At 35.8% G+C, this 23,307-nt stretch overlaps 1 protein-coding gene across 1 annotated transcript; it reads left to right on the top strand.

Annotated features, from left to right (window-relative positions):
* Positions 1-4,368: 4,368 nt before the first annotated feature.
* Positions 4,369-23,044, top strand: LOC101210448. The gene is made up of 8 exons (XM_011655630.2): positions 4,369-4,982; positions 5,384-5,752; positions 5,839-6,098; positions 9,659-9,800; positions 9,979-10,350; positions 10,567-10,698; positions 20,117-20,245; positions 20,335-23,044. Exons 1-8 carry the CDS (start codon positions 4,860-4,862, stop codon positions 22,639-22,641), a joined length of 3,834 nt encoding a protein of 1,277 aa, XP_011653932.2. The 5' UTR covers positions 4,369-4,859; the 3' UTR covers positions 22,642-23,044.
* Positions 23,045-23,307: the final 263 nt, after the last annotated feature.

The raw sequence follows: 23,307 nt of genomic DNA, 5'->3' as shown, positions 1-23,307 counted from the left end.
TATGGAATGGGTTGGGTTAGATTAAAATGTGGGTTGAAAAAATTACACTTTTTCGGGTTGGATTGGGTCTCAGTTGGAGGGTTGAAAAATTACGGTTCAACCCAACCCAACCTGAATTAATATAATATATTTATATATATTTATCTTTTATATTATATATTTTCTTATTTATTTAATAAAACTTAAAAAAATAATTAGGTTAACAAGTGTATTCCTTATGTTACTTTCCTTTCCTCCTTTTCTCCTCCAAAGATCATGCATCGTCTTCTCACGTCTCTTCCTCTTTGCCTTGTCTTCTCAGATCTCCTCATCATTCGTCTTCTCAAATTTCCTATCTTCTTTGACAGTTCGTCTTCTCAAATCTCCCTTGTCTTCTCAAATCTCCCTTGTCTTCTCAAATCTCCTCTCTCTTCATCGTTTGTCTTCTCAAATCTCCTCCCCTCTCCACCGTCCGTCCCTCACCTCTTGTCTTGGTCGTTCGTCTCCTTCCTCTCCTTGTCGCCTGTTTCTCAACCTGACAATCCAACCTAACCCATATATTTATAGGTTGGGTTGAAAACTTAATTGGGGTTGTTCGGGTTATTAGCCCAAACAACCTAAAAGTATGGATTAAGTTGATAAATGTCTTCCAATCTAACCCCATTACACCCTTACCAGAGATATCCAAAGATAAGTTTAAGCCCCTTTGGGGATAGCTATTATGTGCACATGGAGAGATTGCTACTGTTGTGACAAAAAATTCCACTTAAGTGAAGACAGTCGATAATATCGATTAAATTCTACTACAACACGTCAAGTTTAAAAGAAATTGTCATCGTTGGTGTTGATTAAATTCTACCACAACACTAGAGATAGTCGTTGATGTGATGATATTTCCATTCAATAAGATGATTGTTGTTGATGTTGAGTTTACTTTATGACAACTTAGCTAGATGGGCATTAGAGTAACGAGAATTTTTTTAAAGTATTTACTGTTTTGTTGAGATTTCTTAAATATTTGTTTTATAAGCATGCTTATTTAAAATAGTCACTCACTATACCTTTTAACTCATTCCTTCAAATATTTTCCTCTTTTCTAGGTAGGGATCGTGATTCCCAAGCCCGACTTATAGTTGCCAGTTTGCCTTCCAATTTTTTAGGTTTCTTTGTTGATTGTATATGTAGATCATGCATTTTGTTGGATGTGTTGGTGAGGAAGGATTGAAATTGTTGGGATTTATATCCTAAAACTCGTAAATTGTAAATATAATTCATTGACCGTCACTAATAAAATGTTGTTATTGTAATAATTGTTATTGATTATATTATTAGTTTTGTCTTAATAACCTAAATCCAATAAACTAACACCATAAGCTGTTTAATGAGTCTTGAATAATATGTAGAGACATACATGGATCAATGTTCAAAATTAGCTTAAAGGGTCTATAGTATAAGGATAAGACTGGGTACCTCATCCTGATAACATTATGGATACGACTCACTTTGTATATGATACAAACATAATGATCTAATGCATTCATGTAGTTGACATGCGAGTGAGGGTATCCTATGTAATGAGTTTGCATAAGATCTGACCGCAAAATAGTAACCACTAGATGTAACTCCGTTAACTAGTTAGGTTTCTATTTCACTAGGATGACCTATGTAACTTAGTCTTAATCCTGAGTGTATTATGAACTTCTGCTTGTGAGAGATTGTCCTTTGATTTGTACGGGTGAGAGTGACCAGATCGCTGATTCAATAAGCTTATCATTTTGGGGACAATACCGAGTGAGGAGCTGGGAACATAATTACACAAGATGGAATTCACTCCTTCCATACTTAGGGTAAGTAGATAAGTGTTCTCTTAAATGGTGTCTTCAGGTCTTGAACAAATGGTCCTACTATCTCTATGGTACGAGAGAGGTTTCTGTTTATTGGTAGGACCATAAACAAGTTGTTCATTAAAGGAGCATTGGTATTTAAGGATTAGAGGTAACCTAGAGGTAAAACGGTAAATTGACACAACTGATGTTACAAACATTCGTGAAGGACTAATTTACTGTTATTGATTTATATCCGTGGACACATAAATATATCTATAGAGAGAAGAGTTCAGTTGTGAGTCTTTAGTGGAGTGTACACACAGTTAACGAATATTGATTAATGTGGTTAATGCGTTTAGCCAATTAATCTCAGATCGTTGTAGCTTATGATCTGTAAGTTCATTAGGTCCCCTTCCTAGCTCGTAAAAGGTAATGAGATTTATTCATATTGGTTGTAATTTGAAATGTTCAAATTTACTTTGGGAATTAGTTTAATGTATAGTGATACATTATAATATAGAGATTATCTAACTTTATTAGATAAATTTAATTTTGGATGTAATTCAAAATTAATTTATGAGAGATAAAATATTTGAATGAGTTTAAATATTAATTTAATGTGAATTGGATTCATATTAAAATTATTGGTTATGAGAGAAACTATTTGAATATGATTCAAATTTAATTTAAGTTCAATATAAGACATCTAATTTAGCTATTAATTAGTTGAAGAATTAATTAATAATTTAGTTTTATTTAATTAAATTTGATTTAATTAAATCTATAAGATATTGCACAGATATTCATTCAAATAAAATTTGAATGAAATATTAATTAATTATTTTAATATAAATCTATAAGATATATGAAAAATATTAATTAAATATGATTTAATTAATTATTAACTAATTGATTAATTGTTAATTAATTAGTAGATTTGATAATAAAATTTTATGATTCTCTCCTACTTCTTTTTCTATTCCAAGAAAGTAAGAGAATTATAAATATCTAGAAAAAAAAGTTTTTTTTTTTAACGAATTCATCCAAAAAGAAAGCCAAAGCCTGCAAAAAGAAAGAGTTTCTCCCAAAGGATAGGAAGCTCTAGTGGTGTCCCAATTCGGTGGTTTGCAGATTCAGAGACGTCAAGAAAAGTAAGTTCTCTATATCTTTTATTTAGAATTTTGATTCTAAAATTTTGCCAATGTATTAGTATTTTAAGATTCCCAAATTAATTTGAGAAATGGTTATATAAAATCTATTATCCCTTCAGTAATATATATGTCTTTTGAGTTGAAAAATTTTAGTTTCAAGTATTGTTAGTGCTAGAGTGCTGCTCAAGTATGCTTATATAAATGTAAAGCATATCTTTACACTTTCTTTTAAGTGATGAGTTGGTAAGTTTGTTAGTATGCGTCCTAAGAGTAGAGCACTACTTGCTGATTTTACACTCTCTCTTGGGCTAAGAGAGAAGGATTTCGGAAGGGTGCAACAATGACTATCTGTTTCAAAGTATATGCATGGACGGACTATCTTTCTATAGATGATCAACAAAAGTCATTTATACTAATCATTGAGTTTTGTGTGTTTGTGAATTATGAATGTTAGGTTATTTTAATAAGACTAGCAAAAAAATCTACTTTTTTTTGGGTATAGGACAAAATTTTACTCATGTTTTTCTTACACATAGAAAAGAAAAAGAAGTTCTAAAAAAACACTTTTAGGGTTTATTTGGGGACCCACAATGGAATGATGATATAATATAATGTAAGAAAAAACACTACATTAAATGTTCTGGATACGATTTATTTGGACAATAAACGAGTTCGGTTAGGTCGATTTCCCATTTGACTCGACGGCTATGTACAGACAATGCCTGATCTGACCCAATTAACCTAATTTCCTTTGAGTCTGGTTGGGTCGGGTTGTTCTCTAAATTTTCGCTTTACAACTCTTCTCCTCCTCCTCCTTTTTCTTCTTCACCTCCTCCTTGATTTTTCTTTCTCCTTCTTCTTTGGAAAAGAATCTTGGATGAGTGGGAGATGGAGGGTTTAGGAGAGGGAGACTAAAGAAAGAGAGAGGAAGGCATAGAAGAGAAAAGAAATGCTTGGAAGGGTTAAAGAGAAAGAGTGAGTGAAAGGAGAAGGGAGATGAAAGAGATGGTGGTGGGCGACTAGGTAAAGAGTAAAGAAAGAAAGGAAGCCCTCATTTTTAATTTGGTTTGGGTAAATAAAAAACCAAATCGACCTGTCAATTCGACTTGATCTCATTTTATGACAAAACTATTCTTCAATTTAGTTTATCGATTCAATTTGAGTTTCTACATTCCTATCAAAATCAATCGGTTCACTTAATATACTTCTGTTTCCATTCTACCTTCGATTGTTTATGCATTCTAATATCCGAGTAATCCATAACTACATTATATCACAAAAAAAAAAACTTTGTAATGGTAAAGTGAATAAACTAAATATACAATTTTGGAAAGTTAAGGGACAAACTTTGTAATTTAACCAAAATATAAGTTAAGAAGAAGGAAAATTGATGATTCGGTTAATTAGTGATATAACAGTTCCTGTCTCCTCTCTCTCCACCCAGCCTCATTTCTTCTTCTCCTCCTCCTCCTCTCTCTTTCTCTCTCTACCGAGCAATAAACGTAGCAGCCGAATCTCACCGTCATCGTCATCGTCATCGTCATCGTCATCAATCCGAAATCCCTACATCCGTTTTCTCTCTTTTTGAATCTTCAATTTGATGCCCCATCAATTTCATTTATTTTATGCTATTATTCCAATCTACTCCAATCGCATCCAATCCAATTCCATATAATCCATTGTCACATAGTCTCGATTAGATTTGCTTCTGGACTGAGTTATTTTGATCCGCCGACGATCTGATATTTTGTTCTAATTACGTATTGCGATTGTAATTCTTAGCTACTATCCATTTTGGTTTTTTTTTTTTCTTTTTTTTCTTTTTGGTTGTCGATCAGATTGGGTAGATTTGAGTTGTGAGGTAATGGAAGGATTGAGAAATGCAACTATGAGAACTTGAAAGATGCCTGGGTTAACACAAAAAAATGACCATTTAAATGGTGGGTCATCGGCTATATACTCGCTCTCCGCCCATGGATTTTGGTCCCAGCATCGCGACGACGTTAGCTACAATCAGCTCCAGAAGGTATTTATTTCGTTCGTTGCTTATTTTGGAATAGTTGCCACCATTGTAGATCACTTTTCTGCTCTGCATTTATGCCTGACTTATACTGAATAGACGTCTGGATTTAATACTGCCGTCAATGTAATCTTCCGAAGGAGTGTAGCATTTTAGATGTGTGAGTTTGACACTGTAGACCTCTCGTTTTTCTCTTTACCTAGAATATAGTTACTGGTTTTTTCCTATTTGTTCAACATGTTGCTCTATGCACAACAAATCTTCTTTGGGAAACTAAAGTATCACATTGTTTAATTAATTACCTTAAATCATTAGTTGGGATATGCGTGATCTAATTCCAGCATTACTTGGAACTAATGTGGTGAACTGGCCATTAATTAATTAAGTTTTGCTTACTCTATGTATAGTTTTGGAGTGACCTGCTGCCCCAAGCTAGGCAGAAACTCCTGAGAATTGACAAGCAAACCCTCTTTGAGCAAGCTCGTAAGAATATGTACTGCTCTAGATGTAACGGTTTGCTGCTTGAAGGATTTTTGCAAATTGTCATATATGGGAAGTCTTTACATCAAGGAAAAACATGTGTGAATCATTCCTGCAACAGATTAGGGGTTTCAAAAAATCAAGCATGTGATGGTTCATTATCAGTTAATGGGTTTCAAGATGAAATTCAAGATCCTTCTGTACATCCTTGGGGTGGTTTGACCACAACACGTGACGGGGTGCTGACACTTTTGGATTGTTATTTGTATTCGAAGTCTTTCCTGGGTCTCCAAAATGTAAGTACTTATTTTTGGTTTGCTTTGCTATTGGGCACTCCATATTAGCATATCCTTTTTAATGGCCAAGGTTTTCCTTGAAGCAGGTCTTTGATAGCGCACGTGCTAGGGAGCGAGAACGAGAGTTGCTTTATCCAGATGCTTGTGGTGGGGGAGGTCGAGGTTGGATAAGTCAGGGAACAGCAAGTTATGGCAGGGGACATGGAACAAGGGAAACATGTGCCTTGCATACTGCTAGGCTTTCTTGTGATACATTGGTTGATTTCTGGTCAGCATTAGGAGAAGAGACTCGACAATCTCTTCTAAGAATGAAAGAAGAAGATTTTATTGAGAGGCTAATGTACAGGTGTCTAGCCGATGCTCATCCTCTTTTTCATACATTGCATTTAAGTTAATGAATGGAAAATGTGATAGTTGATGCTTGATGAAGATATGATTAGATAATATAACCTTTAGGGATACCAAGTGTCATGACCACATTTTGAGTAATACTAACATGAACAAATAGAAGCTTGACTTCTTATTAAGGAATAAATCTGTTTATTTTTATTTTTATTTTTATTAAAGTGTTTTTTTTACTGATACCAATTTCTTTTTATGGATTTTGAAAATTTAAGCTAGTGTAGAGTGTTGCCCTAGTGTGTGTGTGTGTGTGTGTGTGTTTGTGTATTCACTTTTCTGCTTGGAAGTGTGATTTCTTATAAAGAAAACAAAGAAATTTAGAATTACAGCTGTCTTGATTGATTGTATAGATATTGTAAGTTAAGGAACTTGTAACTTAAGTTGGTTGTAGTTTACAAGCCAAGAAAATTCTTCTGTTATTACGTTCTTTTGATGGTTATATACATTTAAGATGGTATGTATGCCCTTTATAGGTCTAAAAATTTGTGCAATATACAATCAGATTGAAATGAACAAATGGGGACAGCTTCTAATCCTATGAGACGAGTAGATAATAAATGCATTGGAAGGTGCCTTTTTCTCTTTCAATAATTGCGAAGCTGACTTATAGGAAGTATTATGAAGTGTTTTTGAAGGGCTCATACTCTTTGGCTAAAAGTGGGATGAGTAATAAATAAATTGGAAGCATTGGAAGTTGGTTTTGATCCTTCATTATTGTGAGTTGATCTATGGTAAGTATTATGAAATATTTGTGGGGAGATGATCTATGGTAAGTATTATGAAATATTTGTGGGGAGATGATCTATGGTAGGTATTATGAAATATTTGTGGGGAGATCATGCTTTCAGGCCTATATTAAAGAGGATTTTTTGGATTAAATTGTAGGATTTTCTGGTTTCTGTTGGCAGACATTGCGTTGTTTGGAGGGGATTTTAGTGCTGTTTGTTCTAAATAAGCCAAAGACTCGGCACGAGATTATAGTCAGCAAGTACGACCCTCACCTTTTGAATGGATTGTGGCTATGGTCTTGAAAGGCACATTTAGGAACTCTTGGAAGTATATTGCTTCAAGTGGTTCTTTATTCTCTGATTTTGTTTACAACTCTATTCGAGATGGTTGAAACACATATTTCCAAAAAGACTGGCACAAGATTATGTGAGCAAGTATGACCCTCACCTTTTCAAATGGATTGTGACTATGGTCTTGAAAGACTCATTAAGAAACTCTTGGAAGTTTTGTCATTTATAGTGGTTCTTTATTCTCTAATTTTGTTTACAACTCTATTTGGGATGGTTGAAACACTTATTTCCAGAAAGGCTGATGGTTGCATGATACTCCCATTTGTAACACGTTTCTTATCTGTACTAGCCTCCTCTCTTGTTTCTAGTCATTTCTTATTCAAGTAATTGGCACGTGTTTAACTTTGGTGTCTAACGTGCTTTTTCAGATAGGGAAGCCTTGGATTTGTTGACTCTCTTTGCTCTTTTGGGAGAGGTCCATCTTCATCTAGGTAATAGAGTTATATCTTGGTGGTCTACTAATCTCTCCAAAGGGTCTTATTGTGTCACTCAGCTTTCCTTTGTTTGGGTGCCCACAACATTCTTATAGAAAGCTTTATTTTCCTCGTTGAGGAAGATAAAAGGTTTCCAAGAAGGTTAAGCTAACTGTATGACCAGTTTATGTGGGAGATTCAACACCCTGGACTGCTTTCAGGGAACTCTTCTTTTCTGATTAGGTGTGAAACACTTCTTGTAGGGAAGAGGCTGAAGATCTCGGTCATATTCTCGAGAGATGCAAATTTTCTCATTGTTTTACTGGAGATGTTTGGTTTCCATGTGGCTTTTATTCACGGTTATAGTTTCATGATTAAAAAGGTCTTGTTCCATCCCTATTTTGAGATGAGGGTTTTACCTTGTGGCATTATCTCTCAAGAAAAATGCATCCATAGCTGACCTTTAACTTTTCAATCTTGGAACATCATTTGTCATCTTATGGATGTTATTGTGGAATGAACGTCTTTATCAAATCTTATTGAGGCTTTTACACCTTATGACTGTGATGAAAAATGGTGCTAGCTTTTAGAAAATGATGGGTTTTCTCTGCAAGTCCATCACAAGGAACTTGGGTTTGACTGATTAGGGAACTTTTGACGGTTTTTATACACACGTTTCAAGGGGTACCGATCCAGAAATTGCTAAAAAGTTTTTCCTCTGGGAGCTCAGTTATTCCAGCATAAATACTCAAGATGCTCTACATTTCTTACTGAAGAAATTCCCATGGATATACTTGTCTCTAAACTGCTGTCGTGTATGAAGATTCTGGAATCACAAATAAGAAATCAATATTTACAGCAACTGCTGGTTTGCAAGTACATTTTGGATCTTTATTCTCTCTAAATCCGGATTGAACTGGAATATAGAATTGCCCAGGGGACCTATTCTCCTTCTATAATGTGTATTAATAGGTCATCCTTTTAAATATAAGAAAAAGACCCTTTGGTTACTTCATGAGAGCCTTTTTTTGGAGCCTTAAGATGGAATGTAATTGCCACATCTTCAACAATAAGAAACGTTGGATTAAAATTTTTCTTTTAAAAAGGAGAAAAAGACGTTATTGAATCTATTTCTTTCCTACCTTTGTCTTGGTGGAGGTTAAATCAACCCTTCTGTAATTATAGTTTATCTACTCTCCTGAGTGTTGGACTAGCTTGGGTGGTTGGAACGGCTTGAAGTGGCTCACTTGATTGCCTCATCTTGGTGCACATTATCCAAGTTGTTTGCAGACTTTTCCATCCAAGATTTTTGTTTAAATTGACATTATTTAATTTTCCTTCCTAAGTTTGTAAAAGGACTTGTCTCGATCTTGAGTTTATTTCATGTATTGTTTTACATTAGTCTCACTTCATTATATCAACGATAGAGACTTGTTTTTGTTTTTTAAAAAAAGATTATTAGACTAGTTTCATGTAATTATCTCTTGATAGGTTATTTGTACACATTTCACCATATCAATGAAGTAGTTTTTCTTCTTTTTCTTCTTCTTCTTATTATTTTTATTATTTTTATTATTTATAGACCATTTAGCTAGAGAGGGATGGATGATAGAATGTTTAGAGGGGTTGAGAGGTCATGGAAACAGGTTTGGATCCTTGCCAAGTGTAATACCTCGTTTTGGGTGTCTGCTTTAAGAGACTTTTGTAACTACCCTCTGTCTTATTATTTTGAATTGGAGCATTTTTTTTTTAAAATCTCGTTATTTTTTTGTGATCTCTGTCTCTTTCTGTCTCTCTTCCAATGAAAGATCAGTTTCTATCAAATTGGTTCTATGTGCTATGTTTTTGCAGTCTGCTGAAACTTATCTGCACAAATTCTTATAGTATTCAAGATTGTTATAGTTACTGAGGAAAAACAAGACATGTTTATTCTAATAATATGTATGTTTTCTTGTCTGCATTTTTCTTGCCTCGTTCTTTGTGCCCCTTACAATATGTTGATTATCTCACAGGTTTGACAGCAAGAGGTTTTGTAGAGATTGCAGAAGAAATGTTATCCGTGAGTTCAAGGAGCTAAAGGAGCTGAAGCGCATAAGGAGAGAGCCTTGCTGCACTAGTTGGTTTTGCGTTGCAGATATGGCCTTTAATTATGAGGTGGGTCCTTGCACTTTGCTTCAACTTTAAGTGCTCTTCTACCATCATAATTTATAAAGTAAACTTTACAATTAATATGAATGATAATTATAATAACTACATAGATCATGTAAGGTTTCTCTAGATTGTGTGCGTTCTGCAATCAGCATGAAAGAATTTATAATTGCTATTGTCTCAGGTATCGGATGACACAATCCAGGCCGATTGGCGTCAAACTTTTGCTGACTCTGTGGAGACATATCATTATTTTGAGTGGGCTGTTGGAACAGGAGAAGGAAAATCTGACATTCTGGAATTTGATAATGTTGGCATGAATGGAAGTGTTAAAATAAATGGCCTAGATCTTGGTGGTTTGAATTCTTGTTTTATCACCCTCAGAGCTTGGAAATTGGATGGACGCTGCACTGAGCTCTCAGTAAAAGCTCATGCATTGAAAGGTCAACAATGTGTTCATCGCAGACTTACAGTTGGTGATGGATTTGTTACAATCACGAGAGGGGAAAATATTAGGAGGTTTTTTGAGCATGCTGAAGAGGCCGAGGAAGAGGAGGTTGTTCTCTTTCTTGTAGTTTTCTCTCTAGGATTTTACCTACTGAAAACTTTTGTATATCATTCATAATTTCATAATGAATGGGTTTCTTGTTGCTGCTATGAAGGAACTATCTTAAACATGATATGTTTCATGAACTTGAAATTCTTGTGGGTGACATGGTTTTTCTTCTAAATCATGGCAACTCTAATTGCTTTACTGAATTGTGTCTTTTAGGAGGATGATTCCATTGATAAAGATTCAAACGATTTGGATGGAGATTGTTCTCGTCCACAAAAGCATGCAAAGAGTCCTGAACTGGCTCGGGAGTTTCTTTTGGATGCTGCAACTGTCATCTTTAAAGAACAGGCATGTTATCTGCAATCTTCTTGGCTTGTGCTTTCTTGCTAGTTGGCATTTATGACACTGTTCTCTCTCGAAGACAAATGAAATGTTAAAGTCTCTTGTTTTGAGAAATTTTATTAAGCACCAGGGATATAATTAGCAGAAACATTTGCTTACGAGGAAAAAAATTTATTTATTTATTTTTATTTTTTTGAGAAGAAAACAGGGTTTTTCATTGAGATGATGAAAAGAGACAAATGCTCAAGATACAAAAATATATAAACAAGACGTCAAATCCTTTTACAACAAAGCATAAGGTCTACACCTAGAACTGAAGCAAACCAAATAGAACAGGAGAAAGCAGAACTTTTGGCAAACTCAAACTAAAAAACCAAGAAAGCAACTAATCTTGAAAAACTCGAAGAATTCTTCCAAAGTGAAACTTCTCCAGGAAAACAATAACCCAGCATGTGAACAAAGGAACTAAGAAATGTCTTCTAAAATACCCAACCAAATTGGAAACTATCGACCTTAGGTCTTTAGGTGAGCTGTCCAAAATATGTTAAAAGTGAAGAAAGTAAACCAACACCCAAAAATATTGTTCCCACTGAAAGCCTCACAAAAGGGCTTCAAAAAGCTTCAACTGACAATTCTTTTGTTAACAAAAAACTGAAGAAGATTAACATAACAACTTAAAATCGTATCCCAAATCCCCGGTTAAAACTTAATTTTTTTTTGAAAAGGAAACAAGCCTCTTTTTTTAAGGTGAGCACCAAACACTTACGAAAGATTAAAGAAAGAGAACAACTTCTCCCAACATTGTGCTGTGTGCAAACAGAAGAAGAGACATAAAGGATCTTCTCCATTTCGATGACATAAAGGGAAAATGGAAGGAGAAACACAGCTGTTAGGAAGTTTATGCTACATTACAGAGGATACGTTAAGACGACTGATCATCGTGATCCAAACAAGAATGTTAACCCTCCTTGGGTTCTTAGACTTCCATAGTGCGCCGAAACTTGGCCATTGGGGAAGCCATAAGTAAACTGTGAGAGACTTTACTGAGAAGACCCCATTTCCCAACAAAGACCATTGGGTACTGTTAAGTGTTATGTTAGGAATATTAGTAGCATAGTACTGCTATCATAGTAATTATGGTATATTAGTAATTTAATAGGGAGGTGTTTATGAAATCTGGTAAAATAAACTAGAGGAAGTGAGGAACGAGGGAGTTTGGAATTTTGTTAGGGAATTATTGAGAGAAGTCTCCAAGAGAGAGGTGCAAGTTGATAATTTTCTATACTATTTTGAATATTCAGAATAATTGAGAGTATATAATGACTTTTTACATAGGAAATGAATAGACTTCAAAGAAATCACTCAAGGAAAATAAATAGATATAAAATATCAAAAAGGAAAATAATAATAAGCCATAAACCCTAATTTCCTTTTAACACAAGTAACTCAAATTAAACAATGTAGTTTCTCTATATTGCAATATAGTTATTTTGCTATTTTCTTATATCTTCTTGATAGGAGGTACTTAACAAATTTCACGTGTAAGAAATTCATGATTCAATTTACACATTTGGATGTCTAGAAGTATTTGAGCTTGTTGCAATTGATTTGTTAGATTTATATGTGGATATATATTGTGATTACTGAAATATCTTTATATACTATATCAGACAACAATCTGGATTTGATTTGTTTAGAACAGGAAATGAAACTCATTGTTGATATAATGAGAAAAGACAAATGGTCAAAGATACAAATACAATTAAGAAGGGAGAACAACTAAATAAACTAAAAATAGACAAATCACAGTTCGATCTTTTTTTTTGAAAAGGAAAAAAGTCTCTTTATTCATGTATCTGTAGAATGAAAGAGACTAATGCTCTAAGTACATGAGAGTTATAGAAAGAGCGTAAAGCATAAAGCATAACTAGGATCAGCAGGTGCACTTGGACATCTCAACTAGGTTAACACCCCTTAAAATATAACATCAAAAATCGGTCAAGGCTTATAAGTTCAGCCACTACAGATAGGACAAAAAGACTATTGATCACTAGCCTGACTAAGGATTTAATAAAAAGCATACAGAAGGCCTAAGCCAAAAGTGCAATAAGAGATTTATTCTAGACAAAAAGTAAGATGGGAAGATAAAAGCTCTCCAATTTGAGTAGATTTCTTGAATGTTGTAGCTTTCCAAAGGCTGGGAGAAGGAACACCACAAGGAGGCATTCTTACGTGCAACTTCAAAGTGATCCAACCAAACTAAGGATTTATCGTGGAAAACCCTTTGATTTCTCTCAAACCATAATTTCTTCAAAAGAGACTTTACTGCATGTGTCCAAAATGCTTGATGGATTTTTTTGAAGTGCACCCAACTAAAAGTTGCTGGATATTTTCTTGGATGTTAGCACCAGACCCCTAAGAAAGATTAAAGAAAGAGAACAGCTTCTCCCAACATAGTGCTGCATACGAACATAAGAAGAGATGTAAAGGATCGTCTCCATTCCAATGACGTAAAGGGCAAATGGAAGGAGAAAGACAGCTGTTAGGAAGTTTATGCTGCATTACAGAGGATACGTTAAGATCACAGTTCAATCTTTAGAGTTTGATTTTTTTCTCTATTTTTTCCATTTAGGACATTTGTTTGAATTGGCATGCTTTTTTCTTGGTTGAAGTGTTGTTTATCATTATTTGTATTACTTGTATTTTGTATCTTTTAGCATTAGTCTCTTTTCATTATACTAATGAAAAATCTTGTTTCCTTTTAAAAAAAGAAGAAAAAGAAGAGAAGCCTCAACTTCATGCACAATGTTGAAAGTGGTTAGTCTTGAAACTTGGGCTACTTGGAGAATGAAAGTCGGCTTTGAATTTAATTGTGCCATTCAAGAACTTAGTGAATAAACAATGACACTTGAAAGAAGAAAACCAAAATTCTTCTATGGATGAGAAACACCTTAAAAACTTTGAAATTAATGCTTTGCTCCTCAAAGAAATTACTACTCCCTTGAACAAAGAGAATTTATTTAAAATTGAGTAGAATAGAAGTCTCTTCATGCAGAAGGTTAAAAATTGAACCATCTTGAAACATGTGTCGCCTGCAGAAGAATAATTGGTCTAATATTCTTTCTTGATACTTCATAAGGGCAAGCTCGAAAAAGAAAGCCATCCTTAATTATACCTATAAAAAGAAGCCATGCAAAGGGTCATCTTTAATTAAACCAATAAGAAGTTATGGAGTAAGTGATTTTATATTGAAGACTGAAGCGCAAACATCACTATGAATAAGGGTGAGGGGCTGAAAAAGTTTATAAGGTTGAGACAGAGAGGTGACTCTATGCTGTTTTGAATGCACACATCACAAGACAAAGACGACACATCAATTTTGTTAAATAAATGAGGAAATAAATATTTCATATATTGGAAATTTGGGTGACCAAGGCGGAAATGCCGCAACGTACAATCCTTTTTTGCCATTGAAAAATAAGAAGACAACAAACTAGTTCTGTATCAATTCCTAGTGGGAGCATCATTGTCAAGGAGATGGAGTCCCCTATTATGCCGGGCAGTCCCAATCGTCTTCCTCGAGCTCAAATCTTGAAAGAAAACATTATCTGGTGAGAAGACAACTGGACAATTCAGATCTCTAGTTATCTCACTAATAGATGGTAAATTGTAAGTTATTTTTGGTACATGCAACAGATTTTGTGAAGTTATCTAGATTTCTAGAGAATAACGAGGTTGCAAGCAGTAAGTAGTATGACCTTGCCCACAATAGGAGAAACGGCCCATTTGCAATCCGAATCTTTTCCTTACCAACTCTTGGAAGATTGGATAGAAAATTATGATAGGATCCATTCAAATGATTTGTATCTCTTGAATCAAGTATCCATGGTTTTGTACCACTTATGCTGAGGATACTTTGAGAGGTACATAGATTGAACATGGCCCCCCAAGGTAAGAGACACCAGAGTCACTTTGACAATTCATCTGAGACAATTCATCTGAGGTTGTGACTGGAGGGCATTTGTTGATTCTCTCACAAGAGCTCGACCAAAGTTGGGCTTGTCATTTGGAGGATGTTTTCTCTGCCATTTGGTGGCCTATCATGTAACTTCTAGCACTGTTCTTTTGTATGCCACGGTTTCTTGCAATGTTCACGTACCATGGTCCATTGCTTGTCATTATTTGAACCAGATAATTTTGCACTAAAAGCAATAGAATCAATAACCAATACAATCTTGATGTTTATAGCACCGACTCTGTCTTCCTGTAGAGGCACCACATAACACACCTCCATAAGAGGAGGTATAGGCCTCTGTTCCAATATACGACCTTGCACTACATTGAACTTGGAGTTCAAACCAGGTAGGAAATCATAAACACGATCAACTTCCTCAATCTTGGAATACTGGACACCTCCACACGGACAATCCAGATAATTTCACAACATAGATCCATCTCCTGCTAGATTAGGGACAATTTGTTTAAGTATGAAGTGACATCTATTTGAACTCATGAGCTTGTTTATGCAAAGTGTAAAGACGGGGAAAATTCTGTCGTTTAGAATATAATTTTTGAATTGCATCCCATATATCTCGAGCAGTAGCAGCATACAACAATGGTTTCCCTATCCGAGGTTTCATACTACTAATCAGTAGTGATCAAAGTAGGGAATCTTCTCCTTTCCAAATGCGTTCTTGAGGATACCTTGGTCTAGGTATTGGTATTTCATCGGTTAGATATCCAAACTTGTGATGCCCTTTAAGGACCCGAATAAATAATTCTGACCATTCAACTTTTCTCCTACAATTAACCCTATGGAATATCCCGTAGAGCTAGACAAATAGTTTGTAGTAGTTAAAGTAGAGAAAGAGGTTACTGGAAAGAATGTCATAATTCACTATATTTGAATTGAGGTTTGTGGAAGCACCTAAGGCTGCCCCAAGAGCAGCGGTTTGTTGCTGAAAACTTGTCTGAAGATTAGCGAATTGTTGTACTATTTTCGCGGATAAACCAACCGAACCTTGATGTTCATAACTAGGCAACATATGATGAGGAAGACCTGATTGCTAGGAAAAGCTTGTTTCCGTGGTAGGGAATTTACCTCTGTGGTAGGCGGACAACTCACTAATCTTGGTTTCATGGTGTATGATTGGCTAAGATTTCTGGTAAAGGATTGTGGCGGTGCTAGGATTGGACGGCTAAGCAAGGACCGAAGATAACGATCAACAATGGCTTGGATATCAGTGGCAATGACGACAGTGGAAAAATTGGCAATGGTTCCGGCGGTTGTCGGCAGCGACGGTAGCTGAAGCAATATTGGTGTAGAACTAGAGTTGTCTTGCACCAATTGGTTTTTGCCAACGACGGCTAGGGTTTCGTCACCACCCTCTGATACCATGTTCAAAGGTAGAAAATAGAACACAAGGTTATGTGGAAATCCTAGAACATAGAGACAACTACGATAGAGTCTCATTTATTATTTTCACTTAGTGAAAGTTTCAAAAGAAAACTTTGTAGACTCTAGCAAGCCCCAATACAAAAAAGAAAATAAACTTAGGGTAAAGTAAAATACTAAAATACCTCTTGAGATGTCCGAGTGCGCCACTTGATCCCTCTAGGTCTCCTTTGTTTCCTACTTCTTTTGGCTCTCTTTGTATAACTCTCTTGTATTTTGAGTTCTTATTAATAAAGTTCTTGTCTCTGTTTCAAAAACAAAAAACCTCGGGGCTACAAACTACCAAACAAAGCCCCTTATTTCCAACACTTGCTAATAATAACTTTGTGCCATAGGATGTAAGAATCGTGATGAAATCTCAAAACCATTTAGCCAGAAGGGCTTTTCCCATGGGTGTTTAGATTTGTTACTGGTTTCCAAGGACTTCACATGACTTGGGTTAGGAGGGATCTTCGTTTTTGGACCCATCCTTCTTAGAGTTTTCCTTCTGGTTCTCTTTTTCTTCTTTTTGAGTAGTACCCCATTGATTCTCCTTGACACCCCTTTTCTCCCTTCGTTTGGAAAGTCAAAATCCCCATGATAGTTAAGTCTTTTGCCTAGCCAACAGTCTGACATGAGAGAGTTAATACTTGAGATTGCATGAACATACATGTTCCCTTTTGGGGGGCCTTAGTATTTTCCCTTTTTGAAGAGCGGTAGAAGACCTGAACAATGTTATTTGGAGATCCTATTTGTCCTTTCAATTTAGTCGCCTTCTTGTGCCTTGCAATGAATAGTTGTTGAACTGTTTGCTTAGAGAGCACCATGAAGAGGCATTCAGCCGTGCCAACTCGTATTTGTTCTGCCAAGAGGAAGATTTATTGTGCATGACCCGTTGGTTTCTCTCGAACCAGATTTCTGCCAAGATTGTCTTGACAGCATTGCACCAGAGCAAGGATGCAATTTCTCCATAAGCGGACCAATTAGAAGCTGTCTAATATTATTCTTGCAGACTATCAAGGGACCAGCTGACTTTAAAGGTGAGAAAGAGCTTACTCCAACATTCGGCAGCGCAAAAGCATTAAAATAATCTACGCTGTCGGTCCTCATGGAATCTAAGACAAAATGGACAAATATGTGGCGAAATATAATGGGTGGGAAGCTTCTTTTGCATCAGTGAAGTACAATTTAAACTCCCGAACAGCAAGACCCATATGGTTATATTCACCCTCGGAGTTCTAGATTTCCAAAGGCATTTTGCCAGCTGTGGGTCCAAAGGGGAGGCAGAAGCAAGATGTCTTGATAGTGACTTAACTGAAAAAATCCCATGAGATTCCAAAGACCAGCTTCTTTTGTTATCTAAATTGGACAGCCTTGTTTTGTCCAATAATTCAAGGAGAAGTTGAAAATCAGAGATTTTCTCCTCTTTTAATGATCTTCTAAAATTAAGAGACCAGGATGAGGTGGAGGAATCCCATTAATTGGAAGCTGAGCCTTTAGGGAGAAGAGCTATTCTGTACAGCCTCGGGAATCTGGTTTTCAAAGCAATTCTGTCCAGCCACGGTTCCAACCAAAACAAGGTTCTATCCCCCTTTCCGACTTTAAAATCTGCCAAGGCTTCTACTTTATGCCACTGCCTAGAGATATTTATCCAGGGGCTTCTTAAACTGGAGGTCTCTTTGCCGCTTATGTGCCATTCGAAGGCGCCTACAATAAATCTCCACCTCCACTTGGCAAGGAGATCCATATTTCTAATTTTCAGCTTGTCCAGGCCAAGGCCCCCTTCTCCTTGGGCTTCAGAAACTAAATCTCATTTAACAAGATGGTTCAATTTGCTACCCTTATTTCATTCCTCAAAGAAGTTCCTCGTGGTTCTTTTAGTGGACTTAGTTACTTTTTCTGGCATTCGGAAAGTGGACTTGAAGTAGGTGGGAAGATTGGAGAGTACATATGAGCAAAGAGTAAGTCTTCCTCCTTATTTTTTCATATTGCTCATCGGTATTGAATCAAGGAAAAGAAAATCTCTGCATCAATTGATATTGATACTATAGTTAGTAATGCATATCTTCTTAAAATATATGAACTAGCTTTAAACGATTGAAATTAGGTTATTCCATTAGGAAAATAGAATGCAACTGCATGATTACAAAGTGTCTCTTTCCATCTACAAGAATTAGGAAATGAATATTGCCATGGAATCAATTCAACGGCTCTCTATTTGAAAATAATGTCATGTACGTAAATTTCAAAGCATCTCTATTCTCTAAACCATCCTGTGTAGGATTTATGGCTGTCTCGACCCTCAAGAGAATCTAGATTCATCGAGGAGCTTTTGTTTGTATCAGCGGAAATTTCCCAAATGATTTATATTATAAGATTTTATTTTGTGGGTGAGTTTTAATGTAGGCATGAGGGTTATTTGAGCATTGCTTTCTTTTCGTTACATTAATGAAAAGTTTGTTTCTTGTTCAAAACTTAAACACAAGGTAGCGGCTAGAAAGCTGAGGGTAATTGATAGTCATAGATGGATGAAAATAGGGATCCAACAGCTAATATGTTTTCAGGTGGAAGGATGGGGGACCCATTAAAAAATTTGTGCTCCCCATTGAGTTGGGAAATGTTGTTAGGGACTCATTTGAAGTCTGGAGTTATAATGTGTAGAAGTTGGAAAGTTTGTATTTGGGGTGTAGAGTTGTAAGATGAAGTTTCTTAATAAATAGACAAAAGAGAGAGGGAAACATGGAGTTCCTAAATGAATGTGTAAATTTCAATAATAAACACTATTGAAGTTGAGTTAGTTAACATCGACGAATGAAGTCGGGCCAAACAACCCCTTAGTGTTTAATGTTTAACTAGTTATTTTCATTTGTTGTAAGGATTGGTCTCTTTAATATTTTTATTTTGTTCATCTTGCCCCAAATTTTCATTGTTTTTCCTTTTTTCCTCCATTTGTTTCCTTGCACTTTGAGCACTAGGCTCATTTCGTTAATCCAATGAAAAGGTATTGTTTCTATTTAAAAAAAGTAACACTAAGTTGTTGGAGATTATTCATAAAGGTACTCAATTTGGGGGAATCTGGTTTCTCTTGTTGTAGATGGATTATTGGGTTGTTAATGACCATTAACATCATCCGGCTAAATCTACTGGATCATCTTGGCTCAGTGGGATATCTCATCTTCCCTTTTCTGTATACCCTTGATTCTTAATGAAAGTTTCAAAGATGTTCAACTTAAATAGTTGTAATTGATTGTCATTTTAGGAATAATAATTAAGGATATAGTAACATTTAAAAAGTTTTTGCAAATATAGCAAAACTATCGTTGATAGACTTGTATTGGTGATAGGCTTGTATGGTCTATCAGTGATGGACCAATATTTATTACATGGTCTATCGGTGATAGACTTCTTTGATCGATAGAATTTGACAAATTTTGCTCTATTTGCAATTTTTTTAAAATGTTGCTACATACTTAATTATTTTGAATCTAATGACTACTATCCCAAAATATATTGATAGAACCCGGATATATTGAATATAAAATATAACAAAAATACACGATAAACCAAATGATTTGAGATACTTGGACCCTCGACCCTCTCTTATTGAGATCACTCTCAAGCCTTAATTCACTCACCCTCTACTTATAACCAACTTCCCCTACAAACTCTCTATCAAATTATTAATATACCCCCAATAATTCCTTACTATTGGTCATATCATTATGATGGTCTAATTGATACTTCACTTGTTTTAAGCAAATTCCTCTTGAAGGTTTTGCTCGTTGGATTTGCTTGTCCGCTTAATCCAATTGAAGCTTCAAAGTCATAATGACTTTCTGTTACTCACCAGTTTCTAATTAATCCAGGAAATTTTCTAGTGTGATCTCTTCTTCTAGCTTCTTTGACTGGAAATTCAATACTGGCACTGATCTAACTTTTGCCTAGGAATTATATATCACTTTTATTCTTATACCTTATGGTCTTTTCCAGGTTGAAAAAGCCTTCAGAGAAGGAACAGCACGCCAAAATGCGCATAGCATATTTGTCTGTCTTGCACTAAAATTACTGGAAGAACGGGTTCACATAGCATGCAAAGAAATCATTACTCTAGAAAAGCAGGTTTCACTGCAATCTATATCATTACTCAGACGTTTATTTACAAGAAATAAGATCTCGATTTACTGCTAACCTTTGAGAATTTGCTGCAGATGAAACTTCTTGAAGAAGAAGAGAAGGAAAAGCGTGAAGAACAAGAACGAAAAGAGCGGAAAAGAACTAAAGAAAGAGAGAAGAAGCTCCGGAGAAAAGAAAGATTAAAAGGAAAGGATAAAGATAAGTTGAGTTCTGAATCAGCTGAAGTGTGTGCTCGTTCTGATGTCTTGGAGGACTTGTCCTCTTGTGTTTTGGAGCCAAATTCCAATGCAGTCGGTGAAGTATGTGATTCCAGTGTGCCTGAATCTTCTGACATTCTGGATGAGCTGTTTTTAAACGAATCCATCATTTCAGAAGGGCAAAATTCGTATGATGATAGCTTTGATGGAAAACTTGCAGATGGAAATGAGTCTTTCATAAGTGATCAATCTAAGGTTTCTCGATGGAGATTAAAATTTCCAAAGGAAGTTCAAGATCATCCTTTCAAGTGGTCTGAGAGGCGCCGATTTATGGTGGTTTCAGAAAATGGGGCGCTGGTTAACAAATCTGAGCAAAGATATCATGCCGATAGTTTGGAAAATCCTTCCAGGAGTATGAATGGATCAAACAGGAAGTTAAGAACAAATTCATTAAAGGCCTATGGTCGACATGTCTCTAAGTTTAATGAAAAGTTGCACTCTTCCAACAACCGGATGTCTTATGACTACCGTTCCTGCATCTGCAACCAAGCTAATGAATTTAACAAAAAGGCAGAGCCATTTGTTTCTTCAGTTAGGGTTAACCGAGATGTCAAATCTGTGAGCAAGTCAGAATCTTCATTTGATATGTCCAAGCAAAGTTATCGTTCTAACAAGTACAGTTATGGAGATCATTCTCGTGATAACGGGAGACTGAAAACCAAACCTGCTTTATTAAACAATTCTCCCGGTAAAGATTTTGTATATTCAAAGAAAGTTTGGGAGCCCATGGAATCACAGAAGAAATATCCTAGAAGTAACTCAGACACAAATGTTGCATTGAAGTCTTCAACTTTCAAGTTTGATGCGGAACCTGATTATGATGTTGTGAAGTCGAGGGATGATGTTGTGAAGTCGAGGGATGAAGAATTTTGCAGTGGTGAAGTTAGTGTAACTTCTGGTGCAGTTGATCAAGAGGAGAGTAATTCTACTGAATCAACTTCTGGTATTGAATCAGATGATGTCTCCCAAAATGAAATTTCTATAGAATTGAAGGATCATAAAAACGTAGAAGAAGATGTATGTGAGGTAAAACAGTTTTCTGCAAATTCAGCCATAGACACGACATTGACATCTAGTGGGACCAGTAACCAAGTAGGGACTAGCTCATTAAATTCTGATAACTGCTCATCGTGCCTGAGTGAAGGAGACAGTAATACTATTGGCTCGAACCATGGAAATTTAGAATCCTCCTCCACATCCGACTCAGAATATGCTAGCCATCAATCAGAAGGAAAAGAATCTTTAGCATCCATTCAGAATGGCTTCTCTGAGCATCATGAGATAAGGATAGATAAAGGAATTGGAGGTGAAGCCATGGGGAGCAGGAGCTATTCTGGTTTTCCTCAAGATAATGAGGGATGTAAAGTTCAAGTGAATGCACCCAAAAATGTTCCTCAGAACTTCGAAGCAGGATTCTCTGCCGTCAGTCTGGATTCCCCATGTCAAGTGACTCTTCCGATTCAGAACCAAAACATTCACTTCCCAGTGTTTCAGGTTCCTCCATCGATGAATTATTATCATCAAAACTCAGTTTCATGGCCAGCACCTGCCCATGCAAATGGAATAATGCCGTTCTCCTATTCAAATCATTGTCCATATGCCAATCCTCTTGGGTATGGTTTAAACGGTAACCCACGCTTCTGTATGCAATATGGCCATTTGCATCATCTTTCTAATCCAGTTTTCAACCCTAGCCCGGTTCCTCTTTATCATCCGGCTTCGAAAACTAGCAATTGTATCTATGCCGAAGATAGAACTCAGGTCTCCAAATCAGGTGCAATAGCAGAAAGCTCTGTGGTGAATTCAGACGTCGCTGTTACCACTGGACATCCATATGTACTCAGTTCACCACCGAGTGGAGATCTTAAGCAGAATGATACTTCTTCCAAATTGCAACAGGATAGCTCAAGCTTTTCATTGTTTCATTTCGGAGGGCCTGTTGCACTATCAACAGGAGGTAAATTAAATCTCACGCCTTCTAAGGAAGACGATGTTGGGGATTTTTCAAGAAATAATGAGGTGGAAGTTGTTGACAATGGTCACGCTTTCAATATGAAGGAAACTGCCATTGAAGAATACAACTTGTTTGCAGCAAGCAATGGCATGAGGTTCTCATTCTTCTGAATGAGAACAAGAAGATATGAGGGGGCTGTTTTCGATTTACGAGTCCCTATCTTCATATATTTTTTCTAAATGAAATTTTACAGTACTTGCTACATAATAAGTTTTCTTGAAATCTCAATTTTACTTATAAGTTTTTCAGTAGTTCATTGCCCCTCAAAATTTGTCTCACTATATTTCCAGATGTAGAGAACACAAAAACAAAAGGAAAAAAGAAAAATAGAAAAAGAAAAAGAAAAGAGTGCTATGTGTTTGAAGGTTTCTAAAACAAGTTCGAGTTTTTTCTATCGACAGAAAATTTGTTGATATGAAAATTTTGCTGCCTATTATTTGCTTGAAACTGTCATTTATCTTGAACGTTTTCTTGCAGTTTTGTTTGTTGAAGTTAGACTTGTTGGTGTGCGTACACATCCTTGTGACCTTTATTGTTGGTTTTCCATGTATTCCATTTAGGGAAAGAATCTCATGGCATATCAGTATAATATACATTTGTAGGGGAGCGATTTTGTTCTTTATCCCTACCACCTGTCCTAAAATCTAGAGTGTAAAAATCTGAGAACTTTGGGTTTAAAGCTGATCTCTTTTAGAAGAGGGTCAAGGGAACTTATTGGTACTGATAAATCATTTGATATACTTTTTTGTGTCTCTGATTATTATATCAATGTATTA

This window comes from Cucumis sativus, chromosome 4 (assembly GCF_000004075.3).
Source record: "Cucumis sativus cultivar 9930 chromosome 4, Cucumber_9930_V3, whole genome shotgun sequence".
NCBI lineage: Eukaryota > Viridiplantae > Streptophyta > Magnoliopsida > Cucurbitales > Cucurbitaceae > Cucumis > Cucumis sativus.
The sequence above is the reverse complement of the archived record's forward strand: the minus strand, read 5'-3'. Positions and strand labels throughout refer to the sequence as shown.

Bases quoted from the DNA above. Each gene is read 5' to 3' on its own strand.
- LOC101210448 (XM_011655630.2), top strand. From the start codon at position 4,860: ATGCCTGGGTTAACACAAAAAAATGACCATTTAAATGGTGGGTCATCG. The intron at 4,983-5,383 runs GTATTTATTTCG...CTCTATGTATAG, and splicing joins GCTACAATCAGCTCCAGAAG to TTTTGGAGTGACCTGCTGCC. The intron at 10,699-20,116 runs GCATGTTATCTG...GGTCTTTTCCAG, and splicing joins CTGTCATCTTTAAAGAACAG to GTTGAAAAAGCCTTCAGAGA.